This window comes from Podarcis raffonei, chromosome 12, assembly GCF_027172205.1.
Source record: "Podarcis raffonei isolate rPodRaf1 chromosome 12, rPodRaf1.pri, whole genome shotgun sequence".
Taxonomy (NCBI): Eukaryota; Metazoa; Chordata; class Lepidosauria; order Squamata; family Lacertidae; genus Podarcis; species Podarcis raffonei.
In genome coordinates this window covers 37,382,620-37,406,220 of record NC_070613.1, presented here as the reverse complement: position 1 = coordinate 37,406,220, position 23,601 = coordinate 37,382,620, and the positions used below count along the sequence as shown (strand labels likewise).

Sequence of the window (23,601 nt, the reverse complement as noted above, 5' to 3'; positions counted from 1 at the left end):
TTCACTTGCCTGTGCTGATTTATAACACAACCATTCGGTAAAGGTAGCATGGAAAATACGAAGTCTTAAGAACAGTTTGCTTCTCCGTAATCTGGGGACAGATCAGCAAGCAAGCTCACTAATGCCAGGGCAACTAATGCCAAACAGTTAATATCATAAATAATTGCTTTTCATCACAACAATTTAGCTGGCTGCCTTGTCGTTTCTGGTCCCAACTGGTCAATACATCAAGACAGCATGCTAGGTTTTAGGCTTGCAGTAAGCAAAATAACATGGTACATCTTGGAAATTACTGGGTAACATTCGACTAACTCCTTCTCGCAGTGAACCAAAACGAGTCATGCCTATTAGATTCATGGGTCTACTTTGAGTTGCACTAGCATGTTGTATTTGGATTAGACCTTAAACTGGGTCATTCAGCCAGCCTTCAGTTACTGACCTGGTAGATAACAATAAAAGGTCAGCATTATACCTGCTCTGAAATTTGCAATAATTTGGGCTAAGGTGAAAGTTACTGATTGTGGATTTTCTTTAAATAAGCCATACTCAAGAGTAGAACATAGGAGCCAACTCCTATGGTCTTTTTGCCTCCCCAGTAAAATATCTGAGGGGGCCACACACCCCCACCCAAGTTGATGGACATTGCCATTCAAATAGTGTGCCTGTGCTATGCTATATGATAAGTTAAACAGACTGGGGCTTACTTGGGCCTCCCCAATATTGTATTTAAGTTGGCATCCTTGGAGTAGAAGTAGCAAAATGAGCGGTGTCCAATGGATTACCTTGTTAAAGGATTTGAGGTTGCTTGTCCATGTGCACAGATCACAGAACCCAAGTGAGTATTTCAGGACGACGTTTCAGTTCAGGAATTTGTAATATGTATTGAACTGAATAAAATAAAATGAAACTCATTCAAAACAATTAACTGCAGCACTTAACTAATAACCTGCGCTAAAGGATAGGTCTTTATTTTGCTAAACTATTGCTGGTGCCTAACAGCCGACTGCAGTGTCACTGGACTGCGGCAACATTCCTCTGCCATACAGCGCTATTCAGGCAGCCGGACTTACTCCAGCTGTAGCTTTGACGGGAAGGTATTGCCCAAATGCTCTCTCCTGTTACAATGTTAAGAAATAAAGATGTTTAAATAAAACACCTTATTCTCGTTTCCCTTGAAACGATATCTCTTGCTCTTTGTTAAGTGAAACCTGATGAAATACAAATCCAATCCAAGGGACTTCACCTCAACCTTTCACCTCAGAACTTCCCTATGCTTTCCAAAGCAGAGCGGCTGGGGAGGAGTACAAGAAGGGGCAAGAGCAGAGAAGCATTAGGGCTTAAACAAGTGTTTTACATTTATTCACATTGATCAGACTCCCACTCACGAACCCTGCTCCAAATCCTGTAAAAATGAGATACTTGCACATAGCAGGGTTTGAAGGAAAATATCATCTAGTGGAAACACACACGAGACAGACAGACAGACAGACAGACAGACAGACAGACAGACGCATGCCAAGGCTTCAGTGGTGGCAGTGCTGAGTTTTGGGACAACATGGTGAAATAAGTTAAATCCATTACGGGTAACTTGTATAGCCCACATCCAAAATATCTCCACCACAGATCACAGGGCCACATTTAATGTCCATATTTAATTTACACACACATCACTGGCTTGTGATGAAATTTTTCATAGGGGAACAGTTAGGCACCAGCTTGTGAGGGCGATTGTGAGGGATGGGGGGTTGTGACGTCGCTCAGGAGAGCATCACACCTCCCTAAACCAGGCAGAAGCTTCCCAGTCTTTGAGAAGAAGGCACCTACTCTAATTTACTGGGAACATTTAGGGGACTAGCCTAGTCCACTGACCGCACGCCACTGACACACACATCCAAATTTAATGTCGGTACACAGCAGATAATAAATTTAAGTTAGAGAGGCTACGGTTGCAATCCTAAACCCGGTGAAACTGGGAATAAGCCCCATTGTGCCAACAGGACTGATTTTGGAGTATGTTGTGATTTTGCTGCCTGCAAACTTCATACATGGCCTTCTGAAATTTAAAGAGCTTGAGCACGTCATGCAAATATGACGGGTGAGTAGGAGAAACTCACATATGACCTAGCACGCTGCTTACTGCAGATTTCAAAAGATTGTGTCTTGAGTTCTGCATTAGGAAACAAGGCGGGCAGGCAGAACCATAATTTAGCAGATTTGGGGGCCTAAGCAAACCCCACCCGCCACCGCACTTGGCATGCGCCCTGTTACAAAAGGCTTTCACAAACATGATCTTCTGCAATGGATTAAGGCACAGTAAACTACTTAACTTAACTTAAGTACTTGTTTATTAATTTTTCATTGCTTAGCCTAACCTCTGAAGGGTTAGATTCCCCTTTACCCCCACAAAATCAATGATTTTATGTTTATAATGGAGCTGGAATTAGCGCGGCTTCGCTCTCCTCCTCCCCTTCATTCATTATTCAGAGGAATCTTTAACACATTAAGGGATTCGTCTTGAATGCTTAAGACCTTGCTGAGGGGGGTTGGGAACAATGTATCCCCCCACACACACACACATCCCAGTATTTAAAATGTATAAATACTGGTACCTAAGGAATGAAGATATGGAAATAATTGGAGGTTCGTAAATTGATTCTGCTAAATAATTTTGATTCAAAATGTATTCGTGACGAAGCATGCCCAGCCCTTATGAGTTTTGATCTGGGGTGGACTATGCAGCATAAAAAGAAACAAGCACACCAATTATTTCTGTGAAATACAGTGCATTTTTACCCACAAAAAACCAGCCTCCCTGCCCCCCGCAAAAAGAAAAAGTAACAAGCACATAAATCCCTCAGACTCCCATCCTGTTTTTCTGTATATTCAAACGTCAGAGTTATTGAACTGTCACAAAGGTGTATAACTCAAGCTGCCAGTTAAATGGTATCCAGGTTTTCCCCACTACTGTTCCCGACCAAAAACAAAACAAAATTCAGATATAGTGCAATTTACTGCACTTGTCATTTGAAGCCTTTATTTCAAAAGGTAATAGGATGGCTACTGCACTACTAAAAGCAGAAAACCGAAGATATATGCCTTTAAAGGGGAAAAAAATAATAATGTTGACTGCAAGTTGCAATCAGTCTTAATTCATTCTTTATTGCTGCTCTAGTTCAGTGTTATTTGAGCTGGTCTTAACTGTTAAAAGCATTTCAAATGTTCACATGGTGTGCATTAGGTTTCCAAGTAAAAGCAAGGAGAGCCCACCAAATGTAACTTTCCGAATGCAAACCACATGAATTTGATTTCTTTGTGGCATAACTTTAATTGGGTTCAGAGGTCTCTCAGATGTACCTGTCTATCTGCTTTCCGATGGCCTGATGTGATAAGGCTAATACGAAGAAGCTGCTCCGAACTGCTCTCAGTTACCGTGAGACCATTACCAAGTTTACCCATTTGTGGCTATGCTCAGACCTCCCCCCCCCCGCCAGACTGCAGCCACCAAGAAGCTTGAAACTGCAAGATGGCGCAATACTTGTAATATGACATGGTCTTGCATATTTACAGGGCCATGCAAGTTGTTGCTGGGTGATGCTGTTCCAGAAGCTACTCGCATCTCTGCCGCTGGCTCTTACACCAAGACAAGCAACGTCTGCCCCATGAAGGTAGCGGTGGATGTGAGAGACACATACAGACCTCCCATTCACCTCCCTAATGGCCCCTCTTGCAATCCTATATGAACACAATAGTTGGGGAGAACAGGGCTCCATTGAATGTACAGGCATCCTCCGCAGCATATTGTATTGTGCTATTGTTAATGGGGAATAATTTATGGTCCTGCTGATGGCTAGGGGCACATCTCGCAAATTTACCAGGCAATCATCAGGAAATGAATCAAAGAGGAGCATAAAAGGCTGCAATGCTAGAACATGCCCCAGGTCCCTCTGCCAAATGAACAAACAACAGAAACTCCTGACTCCAGGAATTCCCACAGGAATCTTACAAATGGGACAGAGATAGAACGGCTATGCGTGAATATTAATCGTAGCTGTCGAGTCATTTTTAAGATGGCCGTAACCACGCCTCGTAGCATTTGTTTCATTAAGTTAATCATGCACCACTTGAAACGGTAATAATAACACTTAGCGCCTAGCATTGCTTTCAAAGCGTTACACACAACAATTATGCCAAGTTGGCTGCTCCTACTATCTTCATGATATACGGCCCAAAGTGGAGAGGTGCTTACTGAAACGGCATAGTGGTTTGCCAAAGGCCAATGACTATGAGCTCTAGGTGGGGACACCTTTATGGCTGAATGGGAAGTTCTAGCTAGTGCATACCTTTCAACATTTCTCTGATGAAAACAGGGGCGTCCAGTGCTATTTTTCTAGAAAAAGAGATGAACTCACCATGAAAGCCTCCTTCATTCTCTTAGAATGGCAATGGCTAAGAGGTGTTGGAAGTGAGTTATGGCTGAAAAGAAGCCCTGGGGACGTCCTATTCCATACACTCCATACCTATTTTCGCCGATGAAAATAGGGACATCCTAAGGAAAAGCTGGACGTTCATCAGATACCAGGAGAGCTTCTGCAAGTCTGGGACTGTCCCTGAAAATAGGGTTGCCATATTTTGAGAAGCAAAAAAGAGGACACATTTGCCAACTTCTACTTTTAACTATGGATCACTAGGGCAACTCTCATTTTACATACCCATGAAAAAGAGGACGTGTCCTGGAAAAAGAGGGCATATGGCAATCCTACAACTTGAAGGGCTTGCTACTGCAGAACACTGCAACTAGGCTGGTGAGTAAAGCAGCCTGCCGAAAGCATATTACACCATGGCTGTCCTGCATTAGCTGTGAGTATGCTACCAGGCCAAATTTGAAGGCTCTTGTGCTAGCATACAAAGCCCAACACAACTTGGAACCAGATACTTTAGGAATCCTCTTAGTCCTTATGTTCCTTCCTCGTCACTGCAATCATTAAGAGGGAGCATTGTAAGTACTTATTTTACACACACACACACACACGGAAATAGATGGCCTATTTTGACATTGCAAGGGATTTGAATATTAATGTCAGATCAAGATGCTACAGAAAATTTGCTGTCATGCACCTTGTTTTCCTTTGTTTCCTCATCTTTCATTTGCCATATATTTAAAAGATTATATTGGTGTTAATTGGTGTGTTGCTTTGTTACTGATTATGCATCTTGCAAGACACTGGTTTGCTTAAGTATTTCATCTCAGTGATGCTATGTTAAGTTTTTTCCTGATTCTTCAAACAATGCAACAGAACAATCCATTTTCTTCAGCTGCAACCCAAACCTGCTTCGAAGTTGAATAGAAATCAATGACTTCTAAGTAAATTAGTTTAGCACTAGTTTAGGACTGTGGTGCCAGTGGCTATTTCTTTTATATTACATTGAATTGTAATCCATAACCAAGAAGGAAGAGGGAACCATGGGGAAATTTCAAGCAATCAGGAAGTAGTAAGCTTTTCCACAACAACCTGGACTCCAGTCAGAGCTGGCTGTCATTTTATAACCTTCTGACCAAATGTGTTCGGTTAAGACTGGTTTCAAAACTTTACCATGAAACCTTAGGAAAACAAACCACATGAAAAGAACACAAACTGAGAATATTAAATAGGCGTTTTCACAGGAAATGGGTTCAATCCCCCCCCCAATATTCCTGGATGCTAAACTCTGAATCATTTATTCAAATTTTTATATTGGTGCTTTAACAGGGAGTCAAACATCTACAATAGCTTGTTTACTTTAACCAACTTTGTTTTGTTAACTCCTCAAGAATTCCACAGCTTCTGCACTGTTCATTTAATTTTCATCAACCCGTGTCCAAAAATACTGATGACTCACAATACTAATCTCTGTTACAGTGGGCACAACTGCATATACTTAAGGAACTACCCTCAACTAATGCAAAAACAAGAGTAGCCATATACTGGAGGCCGCCCAATTTTTACTTAGTGTTCTGGAACATATGCAGGGTTCCCACAGATAAACAAGCTGCCCATCATGTTAAGATACATTAGGGCTTCTGCTTCTTGCTTCGGAGTGCTCAGCACCAAAGTTGTTGTCAGGATTTCACTCTGGACAAGATTCCCATTAAGAACTCTGGAGTGGGAAGCTGTTTGGGCTTTGTCTATTCATGTTTAAAGAGAGCCTTCCATAAAATATAGCAGAAGTAATAAATTAAGCAGCAGAAATGGCAACAGATTATTTTGTAGAAAGGAAGTTGCATTTGCTACCAGGCCAGCGGCTGCTGCTCTTGCAGCTGAAACTCCAGCCAGGAGCTATAAAACAATTCCTTGTGTCTGGGAGAAATGATAATACTGCTCATTTTCAATGATTGATTCAAGATACACACCCAATGCCTATGCCAAAACCTGCTAACATCTATAATCAATAAAGTTGTGGCCTGTTTAAATCCCAGTTGGTTGTCCTCAATTTATTGCAACTAAATCATGTCTTGGCCCCACCACCTATTGCTCCACCGCACCTGGGCCCATATTCCTATGGTAGTGAAAATAGCACCATACTATTAAAAGTAAATGCATTGATTAATTTAATTACTATCCAACCTTTTTGTTCCATCATGGAACTCAAAATGGTGTACATGGGATTCCCATGGAAATAGGTCGTTCTCCTAAAAAAAAAAAAGTGCAACAAAAATTTGCTTCAGACTGATGAAACAGATGTGCAGCATTATACCAAGTCCAAAATCTAGATTGTTTTGGTTTAGAATTTCTTTGCTGTTCAGGTTTTAGTTTAGAATTTCATTGTTGTTCAGGTACCAATCAATAAATGCTGACACTTTAAGTGAGGCACATCATGATAACATCTAAGTAAATGGCGTTGTAGGAAAGAGCACAGATATAATAAATGAACAGATCAAATTATCTTCACTGTCTAAGGAAAGAGTGGACACCTATCTCAAACAGTGGTTTGGATTGAATATTATTTAGGAAGTGGCTCAATAATACTCTATATATGCAAATGTTTGGGCTCACTCAACACTGTACAGAACTTTTATTCTCAGTAATAAAGGAACTCAAAGGTTGAAAATACATAGATATAGATACAGATATAGATATATAAAGTTTTGTATGAGTTATTACTTTATCATCCCTTTGGAACTCTGCTGTATCTTTGCACTTTTATCCTTCTAGGTTGTGACACTTTATGGTTTACATTTTTGATTCTTTGCTTTCCTTATCTCTTGTTATGTTTGCACTTTTCTTTTTTGGTAACAAATCCCTAAAAAGTATTTATTTAAAAAAAAATAAAAGTGTTTCCCTTCTTCACTGGCAATGCAATGTTTGCTTTTTGTGAAAACAAAAATTGTCATTTATTAATAATTTTGTAAGAAATCAGTTGCATGAGATGTAGTAATGAAAGGGGAGGGAGGGAGGATCCACTTTATCTGCCTTGCCTTGCTTTTAAAATAAACTCTTATGCTATTTTATCTTTTCTCACTGTTTGAGAGACTACTGTCTTTCCTCTCTTTGGCTTCCCAGAGACCCCATATTCTGGCGGTAATGAAGCAAAGGCAAAGCATGCTGATTAAGACTGCACTCTTAACGTCACTTACCTGGGACGAAGTCCCACTGAATTTAATAGAACTTACTTCTGGGTAGACATGGTTAGAATGTCACTGTTTATATTCTTCTGATTTTTTTTCCTTTTGAATATATCAGGGGTAGTGAACCTTTTTATACCTACCACTCACTAATGCGTCTTTCTTGATGGTAAAATTTCCTTCCCGCCCACCAGTGCTTGATGGAAGGAGGATTCAGCTTGTGCCATAGAACCCCCTACTGCCCACCTAGAATCCTGAAACGCCCACTAGTGGGTGGTAGGGACTGTCAGCACGCCTTTCAACCGATGTCAGCGACTGGGCTCAATAACTGGTTCTGCCCCGACTGGGCTAGGCGACTGGAGCACTTTCAGAGACCTTCCAATCCTGGAAAGCAAGTCTCAGTGTACTGGACTCACAACTGTAAATTGTGAGCACCAGACTCATGCAGAGTATAAATAACGCGGAAGCTGGCTGTGAAGCATAACTCCTTTTATTTCTAATAGCTACTACAAACTAAAGAACTACTGGCTTGTATGAGTGGTGCATCTCCCACTCAGCCATCTAGTCACTACATAGGTAAGACTCTCTCCAAACACAGAATCAGGCAGTCAGGAGTGGAAGAGCAGAAGAGCAGTTTCTGGCCCCTCCTTTCTCTAAACATCAGATCAGGAGATTCTTGAAATGGGAGGGGGTGAAAATATCAACAGGGACCAGGTTGACAACCCCTGGAATATGCAGTCAAATGACTCCACCACTTTATACCTGGGTCGGTTTGGGATGTGTGTTTTAAGCACTGGCAGAGGAAAGGGGGGGAGGAGCAGTCCGCCCTTGGTGCCATGGGGCTGCACAGTGAGAGGGGCACCGCCTCCCCCTCTCGCCTTCCCCTTCCATCGGTGGGGGAGCATGTGCCTGTGCCACTGCCCCCCCGAATCCACTCAGGCTCAAGCATCGCCCTTACAGCCACTACCAGGAGGGAGGCAGACGAGAGGGGGGACTGAGCCGCCCCACCGGCACTTGGGAGCTGCCCAGAACCACTTCTCTTTTGAGGTGTGCACTGCACACCTGTAGCTCTTGAGCACCCACACTCAGGTATTCATGGCTTTCTTTTCCTGAGTAATGGGCTGTGCTTTTGAAGTTGCAAACGGGGCTTGTCACCAGCAGTGGAGCAAGCCGATTGGATGCCTGGGGCGGCGCGCGTGCCCTGCACCCAGGGGCGAAGCCAGCTGCCCATGGGGCAGGGCAAGCCGGGCCACCCTACAGCTGAGGGGGAGGCAGCGGGTGGACTGTTTGGGCAGCGGGAAGCCTGCGGGCGCCCAGGCCACCGCGTCACTCCCAGGAGAGAGTATTGTTTTTAACACTTGATTGGGAGCCGCCCAGATTGGCTGGGGAAACTCAGCCAAATGGGCGGGATATAAATAATAAATTATTATTATTATATTATTATTATAGCTGTCCACAGAAGCAACATGCAGGTACAGTGGTACCTCACGGTTACAGACACTTCAGGTTACAAACTCCGCTAACCCAGAAATAGTACCTCGGATTAAGAACTTTGCTTCAGGATGAGAACAGAAATCATGCTCTGGTGGCGCGGCGGCAGCGGGAGGCCCCATTAGCTAAAGTGGTGCTTCAGGTTAAGAACAGTTTCAGGTTAAGAATGGACCTCCAGAATGAATTAAGTTCTTAACCCGAGGTACCACTGTATAAGAGATTACATTCTTCCTTATCCCTCCTGCTTTGCACTATTTTTGGGTGCTTTTGCCTGGCAGGGATAGATGTTTAAGCTCTGCCTGTGTTTGAAGCAAGAGAAAGAAAGAACACAATGAGGCATTAAGTAAAGCAAAGAAGAGGTGGAGTCTGAGGTGACAGGAACAGAGTGCCTTCCCACCCCTTGGGTTGCGGGGGGCGCAGGGGGGGGAGGGAAGGACAGTCAGAGCAGAGGGGAGGACTGTGGCAATTCAGCGGGATTCCCGGGTGAGGAACAGCGAGAGGGGCGGCAAACTCAGTGACAGCCCCGGGCAACAAAACCCTAGCCACGCCACTGGCTTTAAGGACAGTACAGCAACACATGGGAATTTTCAGACTAAAGTTGGTTCCAGACAGGGGCTTAATTTGCAAACACACCGCTAAGATCACAAACAGGTAATCAGAAACAGGCTTTTAAAAACAAATTTCTAGATTTTCAACAGAAGGGGTAAATCCAGTTCAAATGCAGAAGAAAAAAAATGGATTGAAATTTGGATGCCAACAGTGTAATGCGAATGATACAATAAACTTGCGTGCTTACGTTGCTATCAATCCCACAATAAACACCACATCGTGGTTTTTGTGGGAGAAGGAAGGAAATATTGCTGTATTCTGCTTCTCCTCTTCTCAATTATCTGACTTGGGGCCTCCTCGGCAGCAAAAGTATACAGTGGTGCCCCGCAAGACGAATGCCTCGCAAGACGGAAAACTCGCTAGACGAAAGGGTTTTCCGTTTTTTGAGCTGCTTCGCAAGACGAATTTCCCTATGGGCTTGCTTCGCAAGACGAAAACGTCTTGCAAGTTTGTTTCCTTTTTCTTAACACCGTTAATACAGTTGCGACTTGACTTCGAGGAGCAACTCATAGAACGCAGTGTACATAGTAGCCTTTTTTGAGGTTTTTAAAGACTTTGGTGATTTTTGAAGCTTTTCCAAAACTTCTTTTGCAGCCATTTGGCAAGTTAAGCTTTTAAAACTTTTTTGGGGGGTTTTGGATTTTGGGTTGGGGTGTTTGGAATTCAAGGACTTGGTGTTGGGGAGGGGTTTGCAAGAATCTGGAAGCTTGTGTGTTTTTTTCCTGCATTTTTATGATTTTTTTGTGACCATTGGGGCACTCTGCTGTTTTTTTTAAAAAAATCTGGATTTGAATTTCTGTGTGCTGGGTGGCTGGGGGAACATTTGGGGATGGGTTTGCAAGAATCTGGAAGCTTGTGTTTTCCCCCCTGCATTTTTATGATTTTCTGTGACCATTGGGCCACTCTGCTGTTTTGTTTTTTTTTAAATCTGGGTTTGAATTTTGAAATGCTCTTTACAGTATGTGTGACTTTAAAGAGCACTTAATAAACTCTTGTTGTACCAAATTTGGCTTTGTTTGGACTTTTTTTGACCATAGGAACGCATTAATTGATTTTCAATGCATTCCTATGGGAATTCGTGCTTCGCAAGACGAAAAATTCGCTAGACGAAAAAATTCGTGGAACGAATTAATTTCGTCTTGCGAGGCACCACTGTATTAACATCTGAAATTAGTATGCATATAAAAATTATACAATGCCAGTAATTTGTTCACAACAACCCTTATCCTGTCTGGTATCTAGGATGATACCATTTTATACACATGCCTCCTGGGGAAGAAAGAAAGAAAGAAAGAAAGAAAGAAAGAAAGAAAGAAAGAAAGACCTGGAAATAAAAGTTACAGCCACTCCAAAGACACCTCACTCTGCCTCATGGAATGAAATGCACATGCATACAGATGAATCCCAGTCTCATGTGCAGGAGTGAGGCCTGAATGCAACAGTTTGAATGAAACCTTATCTTGCCATTTGTTGTTTTCATTGGACTGCAGCCAGTGCAAACATTTGCAGGTGGCTGGGCCATATTTTGACACTTAACTATCTACAGTTGTGATAAAAACCAGAATGTTGCTACACTGCAGTTTCCAATAGCCTACAGGGCCAGATTCTGCTCCCACTTAAGACGCACTAAGACCATTACGACATTGTCTGCTGAAAAGCTTAGAGTTTTTTAACCAACGTATTTCGCGGGGCCACTCATTTCTCTCTCTCTCTCTCTCTCTCTCTCTCTCTCTCTCTCTCTCTCTCTCAAAATAAAAAGAATCCTTTTCTGAGGCAGCAAATTCTCCTAATACTTCATACTGTTATGAGTTTGTGGGTGCCAGAGCCCTGTAATTAATCCCTGGATCTAGCAAGTGTTAACATCTAATCAAGACAAACTAGCTTTCCACGAAGTGATTGCCCGGGTGACGACCCATTAATGGGGATTAAGGTGCAACAGAGCAAATAGTCGGGGCCCCCTCTCTCAACAGTGGTACCTCCGGTTACATACGCTTCAGGCTACATACGCTTCAGGTTACAGACTCGCCATCAGTCCATGGAAGCAGGGCCAACGGCCAGGAATGATGGGAGTTATGTAGTTAAAAACATTTGAAGGATCAAAAGCTCTCTGCATTTGCCCCAAAGGATGCATGTGACAGCAGGAACAGAGCTCTAGTGTGTAAGAGAGGTACACAACAGAACTTTGGCACACCTTTGAGAATATATTACCACTGTATTTTTTTTTAATAAAAGAAAGCACACAATACTGTCAACATAGAGTAAGTGTTTATCTCCATTACTAATGAGCTAAAAAACTAATGTCAATAGCTGGTAGATGCCCACAACATTCACAGAACCACATTCCGGACGCCAATAGCAGTATCAATGAGTACATAAATTGTCAAAAGAACCTGATTTTCTTATCTTTCAGTGCTAAGAAAACAGGAGGTCAATACAACAGGAGCACACACACAATGAAGGAGCCTGGGATGTGTGAAACATATAGGCATCCACTGTGCATTGTTTTTTTGAAGAAAAAGACATCTGGAAAAATCTCTGAATGAGTCTTACACAGTAGAAACCAGTTTGGTAGGGTTGAGCTAACACTGGCATCACTACAGCTGACTTTGATGGCACTGGGGAGGGAAAGAGCCGCAGCAAAATTGGTTCTACTGCTGCACCTGCATAGCCCAAGCTCACCTCCACTGTCCTACCCTACCCATTGTAAAGGTGAGCTATAGCAAGGGCAGTTTCACAATTCTATCCCACCATACCAATTGCTGCACTCATCATGCAATTCTTATTCATTCAAGGCCAGAGGTCCAGGAAGAAGCATTCGAGCATACGACAACACGATGGACATGCATTTTACTACAGGTGATAGAAAAGCTGTAGAATACCCATTGATGGCTCTTTCAAAACTTAGGAAACAGACTAATAGATTATAAACAATGTATGAAGAGACACTAATGGGTTAAGGACAACAACTTGGCTGGATGCTCATTGAGGACAACAATTTGGCTGGATGCTCATTATGGATGAACGGGAGAGCCAGCACATGGAGTGGTTAAAAAATCCTCAGCCTAAATATAATGGAGTTGGGGTTGACTTTGGAATCAAGCTGGGGGCCCAATACATTTTGGCACCTGGGGCAAAGCAGAAAATGGTGCTCCCCAATCGGGGAAGAGGAGGGGAGTGAAGAGCTACATCAGGAACAAGTGGGGAAATCAGATCAACCTTACCCAACGGTTGAAGTGGGAATCAAAGGCTGTCATGGTGGTGGAGGAGAGGGACCCACTCTGAATCACATCAGGTGGGCGCAGAGCCCAGGAGACCCCAGAGGGCAGCCCCTACCATTTACTCCCTAGGGGTGGGAGGAGACCAGCCAGGGCTGTCTTAAGCATATGTGGCGCTGGGGTGCAAAGATCCGCCCGGCGCTGCCCCCCCTCCAGCTACCCAGTCCCAGGCGCACAGGAGGGTGGAGCCGGCTGGCCGTCTCAGCGTCTCACTGGCTTGATCACCCCCAAACTCGCGGTGCAGCACCGCCTGCAGTGGAAGAGCCTGCCGTGGCGCTCCAACTGACGGACGGGCTCTTCCCCGGACTCAACTCTTGAGCCCCGGACTCTCGGCCTGGCGCCCTGAGATCTTGGAACCCAGGTGCCCCGCACCCCTAGTGCCTATGGGTAAGATGGCCCTGAGACCAGCAGTGCCTCCTAGTCACCAATAAACGAGCGATGCATTCTTTGGAGGCCAGATCTGCTGCCCCTGTGGATCCTGCAACCTGAGGTAGTTGCCTCACTTTGCCTCATGGGTGGTTTGGCCCTGAAGGTCACAGGACATTTTGATGGGTGATCAGCTTCTTTCCTCTTAAAGATAGCTCTGGGCTCTTGTGGAGAAGAAAGGCTATCACTTAAGCTCTCAGTTATGATTAGCTTTGCATTATAGACTCCAAACTGTACAGAAGAAACGTGGGGTCTCGCTAGGATAGTAATCCGAGATATATGAACAAACACAGTACGTTTTGAATGAATGGCTCTTTCGGTGGCTGAAATGCTAAGCAATACTATTGATAAGGGTTGAGAGACTACTCAACAGCTCAGCTTGTTGGGGTACAAGTCCCCCGCGGGTCCATGCGGTCAGTAAAAGAAGGAAATTCCAGCCAAGTAATTTGGAGCAAAACAGCAGTCAGTAGACTTAGATCCTTTATTGTGGCGCAACAGGTTCCAACAGCAGTAAGAACCCTGAGCATGAATTTCCATGACACTACATAACCGCCGCCGCCCCTCGCTAGATTATCTTGCAAACGTTTCTCCGTGTATCATTCATCGAACCCAACATCTGGCACAAGACCTAGACCAGCACTTCATCCAAGCAAGAATCAACCGCGGATGTCCTTACCCAATCTGCCGATTCGTGGAAGGTGCTTGTGTTATGACGGAACTCGATTGCGGAGATGGCATGGCTTGTTGAATAACGATGCTGGTCTCGTGGTTTGGCATCCTTGGGTTTGAGAGCTGGTGCGTCCCCGGTGCTGCCATGGCTCCTCCAACGGCGTTATGCATTGAAATATTCTGTGAGAAGGGGATTGGGAGAGTAAATTGGATGCTATCCTGTGTTGTTTTTAATTTCCCTCCTGCCTAAAATTAGGGACCTGGAAGTGTCAACAAAAAATGAAAAGTTATTGGCTCCCGGCAAACTGCGTGTCAATAGATCTTGCTCTAACTAACAGCTATAAAGAAATGAAAAATAACTCTTCTGCTTTTACAGTGCAACACAAATTGAAAATACTTGGAAGTTGACTAATCACTCTTCTGTACATCTGACTCGTGATTTATAATATAGACATTTTGCACATATCCATTTGCCTGTGTGTGATATATATTTCATTTGAAAATGATTTTCACGGTCAGTCTATGGCACATTGATTTAGTATTCAGCCTGGTGCTACAGTACTAGATCTGCTGAGAATGATAAGTGAATTGGGTTTGACAGGACTCAGAATAACAACTAGTGTGTGATATATATATATATATATATATATATATATATATATATATATGTACGAGAACCTTAACATTTATTCTGGGTGTAGCTGACATCTTAAGCCAATACAAAGTTATTCCTGGACTCATCTTTGCTCTCTCATTATTGCTCTAACACCTGTTGGTACGCAAGATATGTTTTTGAGTATCCTAGAGTTCTTGTTAAGTAGTAAGAGGAGCTAGACATGAAAGTCAAAAATTTAAGGCTAAATGCAAGGTAACATTATTGCCACAGATAAGTAAGTATCTAGAGTAAATTCAGCAGCTGAGACCTGAAACAGGAATAAGAAGTTGACATCTAAAATTCATAGAATCATATAATAGAAGCAACCCTTCCATTATATGATCCTATGAATTCTAGATGTCAGCTAGTCATCTAGTCCAACCCCTTGCAATGCAGGAATCCAGCCCACAGCTATCCCTGAGTGGGCTGGAACCACCAACCTTCTGCTTAACAGCCAGGTGCACCAACCCATTGTGCCATGATAATAAAATCACCTTTAACTACCTGAGGAAATGAACTAGATTGCCCAAGAGAAGCACAGAAAGGTCCCAACCTCATGTTGTCTTTCTAAACCTGCAAACACAGGGATGGCGTGGCATCCGTGGAGGTGTGGGAGGAGCAAAGCATTCCTCCATCCCCCTGGTCTTCTATAATTGCCCTCCACACCCCCACATTCCTGTATTTGCAAAAGCAGTTTTGGTGATTGCATTAAAAATATCACCCATCTAGAAGCACAGCTAAGGTTTTTCTTCAGCCCTCACTGTTAATCAAGAAAGTGCATAGCAGGCCACTATCTGTCAGATGCTGCCTCACAAAGAACAGGAACAGATATCTTTCAGGCATACAGAGACAGATGACCAGCTTGAGAAGCATTTGACTTTGACTAACTTTCTCTGCTGCTGTTAGACAAATCTTGATTGGTCCAGCCTGGTCTTCTTCCTGGGTGTTCCAAGTTGGGTCAATGCCAGCCCTGAATGCTTGACAGCAGCCACATCCATGGTTTTTATATCATGCTAAGTACTCTAAACTCTCCTGAGTGTGTGATAATGCTAAAAGCAAGATGAGCAAGAGCACTCGTTGTGAATGAACGAGTGAAGAATTAAAAGGTGATGCACACTGCTGTAACAGCTAGGTAAAAAATATGAGTCCCTGAAATACTGCTTGACTGCAAAGTTCTACTGCCAACAGAATGGTTAGCAAACATTGCATGCATGGGAAATGGAAGAACATATTTATGGTTGTTAGATCATCTGTTACCCAGCACCTTTCTCGGATTTCTGATTTCCGAATTGTAGCTGCATAGTTTGTCAGAATCCCAAAAGGACACTGAGCCTCCTGGTTCTCAGCTGCCAGAGCTATATACAGTACATTGAACCAACTTTTAGGATTGATAGTGCCAGTGTTGTTAATCAGTGGGCAGCCCTGTTTTATTCTGCTTTGCTGGGACCTTTATTTACCTATATTTAAACATGCAGTGAATCTTCTGACTTCTATTTTAATCTACCAGACACAAGAGTAAAAGTTTTCAGGTGAGGCTTTTGTTTTATTTTAGTCACAGGTTGTGGGCACACACCATACAGTTAAAGCCCACACACCAAAGAATTCTGGGAACTGTGGTTTGTTGTTGTAGCTCTGTGAGGGACAAACTACAGTTCCCAGAATTCTTTGGGGGAGGGCGCTAGAAATGTATGGTGTGTATGCGGCCATAGTTCAGGAAGCTTGCAGGATCAGCCCGAATGGCTAAGGTCACATCACAGAACTGTAGGACGTAGAGCATGGGTTGGTAAACTAAGGCCCGCAGGCCGGACCAGGCCCAATTGCCTTCTAGATCTGGCCTGTGGACGGTCCAGGAATCCAGGCAGCCAGCACAGTGCGTGCATGCAATGGTTTTTGTGACTCAGCCAGGCTTGGGGGTCAAAAGTGAGGCGGGTGGCTGCTTGAGACAAGCCCCTTCTCTGTCCGTTGTGCGCGCAGGAATCTTTCCTTCTGGGGTGGGGAGCGGAAAAGAGGGAAAAGGAGCCACAGTTTGGATTTCCACCATGGAGCTACTGTCAACTGACCTCAGGAAGGGCAGTTGTGGCGGCAGGGATTCGGAGGCACCTCAGGAGCGACACCCACCGGTGTCTGTGGCGGTGGTGCTCCCCGCCAGAGGAAACGGGGAGCGCCTGAGCAGCTGCACTCTGAAGCAGTTCTGTGCTCTGCTGGGGAGACCACTCATTAGCTACATGGTGCAAGCCATGAAAAGGTAAATAGCCGCTGCTGCCTCGTCTTCCCTCACATGGGGAAAAGAATGTTTTTGCTTGAGCGGCACTGGCCTGACTTAGCGTGACCAATGGCTTTCCCCTTCACCCACGCATGCGCACACTCTCCAGGGCTGACAGGAATGGTGCGCTTACCTCAGTCCCCCACCCTGCCTTACGAGAGAAATAATAACTGTCAACGCATAAAACACAAAGGAAGCAGCGTGGGTGTATGAGGGAACCCCCCCAAAAAAATCATATTTGGGCAATGTTGGGGTACTGCAGCAGGTGCCACCGCTATTGCGTCCAATGGAAGGCGCCACTGAAATTTGAGACACTGAAAGCTGTTTATCCCACTGCTTTGGCTGAGTGCACAATGCTAAAACAGAACCTACTAAGCTACCATCTATACAGACTTCCAATATACATGTATTGGATTAAATCAGCCATGCAATGATGACAGCAGAGGAAGACTCGCAGAACTTTCCACAGAAAACATTCCTGGCAATCATTTCTTTTGTGGCATGAACAGGCTTCTTCTTTCCATCTCCTGCGTGCCACTCATCTTAAATGTAAACATCGCTAACTCTTCTGATGGCTTCCTCAAAAACATAATGGATTAAGTGCTTTTCATCTTTTATCTTAATTTTTGTGACATGATCTCATTAGTGGTGCCCTCTAATTATCAATGGAAATGAATAATGAAAGATGCCTCCTGTTTTCCAGACCCATCAATAACATGCATCCATGTCCCTTTTTTGTATCCCCACAGATTATCCCCTTTGACATATGCTTTTACATACACAATAGTATACAACATATACCGGATGTGCCAGTGGCTATGTTAGAATAAAGTTTGAGCAGAGTTTTTGTTGTTGTTGTTAGGCATTCTAGATTAAAGGAAAAGGCAGTATTTTGAAAGGCAGGGAGCCCAGTTCCACGAACCATTACATGAGAATGTTAAAATAAATTTTCATATAGGGAAAATACACGCTGCCCTGGAGGAATACTGAAAGAGTACATTTCAAGCTTCAAAAAGGAGGACCCATATACTACATGGACTAAAGGTTATTTATTTCACAAACAATCAGCTGCCTGAGATCATCACTCAAGCAGCACTGCACACAAAGCACTCCTTATGTTCCAGTTGAAATTGCAGTAACACAAAATACGTACCGCACAATTAGGGTCATTTACTATATGTTGCACCGGGATAACTGCACAGCATCCTGCTAATTGAAGGCCACTGAGCAGGGGAATTCAACTGGATGGATAGCTTTTTATTTATATTTTGTCTTAATAGTACTGAAGCCATAAAGGGAGCATTTTTTCTCCCTTCTTCTTCCTGAAACTGCCTGTTGTGGAGTTTATAAAACAGGAATTTGGCAGCATGTCAGTGGTGCAAACTGATTTCCTCTTCTAAATGTAATTTTTAAAAGCAAACAAACAAGGTTATGTCTGCTAATGAAGCATTACATGCTACTCTGGAGCTTTCCCCCCTCTTTCTTTTTGGTCGAGCAAACGCAATCTCAATAGAAAACAGTTAATGGCCTTGCAAAGGAATATATTTGCTTCAAATTCATTCAGTAAGTATCTCTGTCCAAATGAAAGCATCACTTTATATTATAGCAATCACGTATACTTTTGCTCCACAAACGTAATCAGGAATAGAATTTCAACTACAACAAAAATCAGCAGTTTTGCTGAGAAATGTGGGGTACTATATTATGTCAATATTTATTTATTTTTTAAAAAACCACATAGCTAATTATAGGCTGCCATCAGCAACTTCAGTATAATATTGTACTTAATTGATTAAAGCCTACTTAGATATACATGATTATATCCTCCAAATGTTGTTGGATTACCAGTCTATGTTGTCAATGGCCAGAGATCATGTGATTTTTTCATCCCTACTCTAAGGATTCATTTTGGCATAACATGGTGTGTCCATTGGCATATCCATCAGTTCAGTCACCAGATTCTCACTGGAATTCTAAAAACTCATTGGCCTATGTCTGTGGACCAATAGAGGTTTGATGGAATGTCCACAAAGGATCCATCACACTCTGACCTTTTGAATTCCACCAGCTCATAAAAAAGCTGTGTTCACCAGCCAACTATAAATATGAAATATCACAAGTTACATATCCATTTCTTTAGCAACAGTATCATTTCACTTTCCTCTTAGCAAACTGTGAACCAAATCCCACTGCAGTGTAGATCTCTCTTGCTTTGGTTAAGACTAAAAGAACTGGCTTTTCCCCCCTTTCACATAGTTAATCCTGTGTAATTCAATCAATGTTCGAGACAGAATTCTTATATTTAAGTTTTTCATCATAAAGATAGTTTCTTGACAGATTCTTTTTTCATGCTGTTTGCGAATTGAAAACTTTGGGGTACAATTTTTCCAAATACAAATAAACAGTAAACATGGCTAATGCTCCTGAAGAGGAGCTGTGATACCCAGACCATTACATTTATGCTGATTTTTCCTTTACTGTAACTCCTACAGAGGTATCCACACTCAAGACCAGTCGGGAGATTTATAGCATTGCTTCCAAACGACAGACTATGGACATGAATCTCTCACCTTGCATGGTTTTACATGGCAGTATCAATATGAAACAACTTCACGCTTTCCTAAATTATGGTCATTGCCAGAGCTGCTTCAAAGACATGCACAGGAAGTGCACCTTTATTGTAGCCAAATGTATAAAGGTCCAGGGTTGTTTTAAAAGATGCTTCCTTCAAAATTTGCAACTCGGATTTAAAATATCCAGAACTGGTTGGCCTTGGAGAGGTAATTAGAATGTTGTGTATGCAAATCAAAGCTGGCGGATCAAAAATATGTGGAGGAGGGTGAAACCTACAAAAAATAAGAATCTTGCAAGTACGTGAAGAAAAATTAAATGGCATCTATTACCATCATTTAAAAAAAAATTATAGCATCCAAGTCTTTGAATTGCCCGCTTTTCAATTGAAAGAGAAAAAGTGCAGAAAGTAAGTTCCGCTTTTAAACTAAGTGTTTTTCCAGTTGTTGTTTTTTAAAAAGCTTATTAGTTTCCCTACACACAAATGTTCTCAAAATAGCTTAACCTTGAATGGCTTAAGAGGGGGAACTTTTTTGAATGATAATAATTTAATCCTGGCAGCAGCACAGTACTGATGCATCCATTCCCCCTCCCTTCGAGCAATTGTCTAAATCATACACAAGAGAGTGTTTGTTTTTAAAGGCAATATAGATATTTTGCTCAGCTTCGTTTTAGTGATTGCCCACTTCCAGGAGGGCATCCTGTCACTGCAAGATTGAAGTGGATGGATGCCAGAACAGAGGAGGAATGCTAATACTGTCCTTCTTCACACTGATAGTTCCTCCAGTTCTAGTTAATAATTATGCCCCTTCATTGTGCACTATAATCTTTTAAAGATTACAACGCTCCTTTGGGAACAAGCCAAGAACCAGGGGAAATTCTCTCAAGGAAAACTGATAACCGTCTCCCTATCTTCTCTGAAAAGGCTTTTCTGCAAGGAATTCCACCCTAACTCGTCTCCAGCCAAATTCAAGAGAGCTGACTCAAGGCACCAGCATGAGTGAGGGACAGTGTTTTGATGGACCAAATGCGCTCAAATGTTGCTCACCTCTGCTATAAGTAAGTGTTGTGGGGTTTGCTGACTATATGAAGTTATGCAGGGCAGCAGAGGTGTAGCATGGGGGCGGGCAGCAGGGGCCACTGCTGCGGGCACACATTCAGAAGGGCGCAACTGGGCTGCCGTGAGACTGGGAGGAAAGGTGGCTCTTTATTCTGGTTCTGCAACACAGAGTGCGCCTCTCTTGGTCAACTGGATTGGCTGCGAGTGGAGAGCGGGTTTGCTGGGGCGGAGCCCCTTCTGTGTTTTTTTTTTTAATGATATTTATTAAGAATTTAAAATTTACAGAAAAACAGAAAAAGAAGAGAGAGAAAAAAGAAATTAAACAATACAAGTCAACAAAAAATAAAAAAATACAAAACACACAATACCTCAAAACCAAAAACAAAAGCAAAAAAAGAATTAAAAACAAATCCAATATTCCCATATCTTTATCTTTCATTAACTTGTTTCATCGACCTCCTCACACCTTCCTTTTTTGTATTCTAATTATTAATTATCTCAGCAAATCCTTTCCATCTTTCACCATATTCTGTCATTTAATTGTCTTAATTTATTTTAACTTTTTCTTACCATAAAAAGCCCTAAGACTTAAAACTTATTTTAAACATAACTCCTTATAGCGTTTCTACTAAAGCCAAATAGTTTCATTCCAACATTTTTCTAACAGTCATTAATTTTACATTATTTCTCTAAATGAGTTTTTAAACTTTCTTCCAATCTTCATCCACCGTCTCATCTTCCTGGTCTCGGGTTCTGTCAGTCCTTTCTATCAATTCCATCTAGTCCATCAACCTGGTGATCTTCTGTCCGAGGCTCTTAGCTCTTTTCCATGTCCCTTCTGCAGATCTTCTTCATGTTTATACCTGCACTTTACTTTGTCTTTTGCTGATCTTGTTCTTAATTTCCTTCCTTTGCCACAGAGGAGTAGATCTCGGGTTGACTCCAACCTAACAATGTCTTTATCCCTTCTCGACAGGTCAGCCCATTCTCCATGGTCAGCACTAAAATTCAAAAGATATTTCAAGGCATGCTTCAATGTCCCTCTAAAGTTAAAGGCCCCCACAACTCCAGTCTCCCCCTGGCCCAGAACCAGATCCCAGAAGTCAGAACATCCCTGCGTAGGGGAATCTATCCAACTTCCCATCTCCAGTCCAAACGGGACTCCATCTCTCCAAATCTGGCCCACTCCAGATTCGGGCATCAGAAACAACAGCTTATGTTCCTGCAAGGCCGCGGCTCTCTCCACTTGCATTACTTGAGGTTCAACAACGACCTCCTCCTTTATTTTCTCCGCAGCTTGCCCTATCAAAGCAGATTCCTGGGTCAGTTCCTGAGAGGTTTCTATATAGGTATTCAATGTTTGTCCAAAGTTTTCAGTTGCAGTAGTCATCAAATCCATCTTCTTATGAAGCTGCTCCAACAAAGCACTTGTCCTGCAAAAAGCAGAGACTAAGAGCTTCCTCTGCCCACATTCTTGTCCAAGGTCAATGTCTAGTTCTCACGATCTTTAATCTCTACAGCTGGCGAGTTCCCCAGGTCCACTCCAACAGCAGTTTCAAAAGCTCCTTCTATAGGAAACAATTTCTATTTGTATCCGTCCTTTTGAAAGCAGATCCGGCAACAAAATTACTTTCGTTTTTCAAATATTTTGTTCCTTTTAAGTGCAAAAGGAAACATTGGAATCAATATGTTTCTCTTTTTTAACTATCTGTCAACATACGTTTTATTCACTGTCAATGAACTTTCCCAAAATGTCTGTCTTCTTGACAGCCCGTTCCCAGGTTCAAGACGGTAGAAATATATCTTTCTTTACTCTCTCTCCTGCAGGCTTAAACAATATAAGATTTCCCCCCTCTTCTCTTGCTTCCAAGGGGGGTTTAGTAATTTTAGCCGATGGAAATTTAGTCCTTTACAAAAAACTTTTCAGACTTTAGCTTGCGATGTCTTTGCTTCAAACTATTTACAAAAGCGGAAGGCGGACTTCCTGTTTAGACCTTCCTGCTTCGATGCCAAATTACGTAGTTTAATAATCCAATTTTCACGGGTACTTGTTTAAAGTCCAATTGTCCACAGGAAAAAGTCAGCGCTCTCCGGCAACAGCAATGCGGCTTCACTCCGTGAAAAGAGCAGTCGATTCGAAGCACCACACCGCTCACCCCACGTCGCTCCGGATCCCCGAAACCGGGTTTCTCCGTGAGTAGGGGAGGCGCAAAAGGTGCCAGCCGAATCTCACGTCCACAGGCTTCTCCCGCCTATGGTTTTTGGTGGGTCTCCGCCTCGCCGTGGCGGTCAAGACCCTAATTTCCACAAAGCGGATTCCTCCCGATCAGAGGAAATCCGCCATTGCCGGTGGCGCTAACCCGGAAGTCAGGCGGAGCCCCTTCTGTATGCCCTTGAAATAAATAAATTAAGGTCTTATGTATATAATAAAGGTTCGTAAATGTACCAAGCAAACACGTACATAGATATATAGGCCACATGTCTGAAGCTGCACAGGAGAGCAGCCATGGAGCCATTTTGACTCCCAGGCTGACCAGGTGTTTTCTCTGCAAGGTCAAATGGTGGAGCCTCCCCATTGTCTTCTCCTTCGCAAATCCTGTCTTAAGGGTATGTCTGTGTAGGAATAGGGTGAGCCTGTGACTTGGCTCAGGAACTAAGTACTTATCATTACAAAAGACTGGCCAGGCTCCCCAAGGTATCAATCCAGTAAATATTAACAGGTAACTTGCCAGACAGGAGGTAAACAACCCACTCAGATTATGAGATAAACAACCCACTCAGATTTCTGCTTTAGCCCGCCCTCTCTGTGATCTAGGTATGATGTATCTGGGGGTGGTCTTTGACTCCAAGGTGGGCAATTTAAAATTTCTATATAAGGGTGGACACACCTGGGTTCTGGGTCCTCCTCCTTCTCCTGTGTGAGAAGGGGCACCCTGTTGCAACAGTTCAATAAAGATCAGGCTTACAAACTGCTTTGCTTCT

At 43.0% G+C, this 23,601-nt stretch overlaps 1 protein-coding gene across 5 annotated transcripts in view; it reads right to left on the bottom strand.

The window, feature by feature from the left end:
* Positions 1 to 23,601, bottom strand: part of CREB5 (cAMP responsive element binding protein 5) — a 265,104-nt gene that overhangs the window by 155,048 nt on the left and 86,455 nt on the right. For all 5 annotated transcript variants that reach the window (XM_053359570.1, XM_053359566.1, XM_053359569.1 and 2 more), the window contains exon 6: positions 14,078 to 14,250. In XM_053359570.1, coding sequence (XP_053215545.1) covers positions 14,078 to 14,250 — 173 coding nt within the window. The remainder of the gene's footprint in view (positions 1 to 14,077; positions 14,251 to 23,601) is intronic.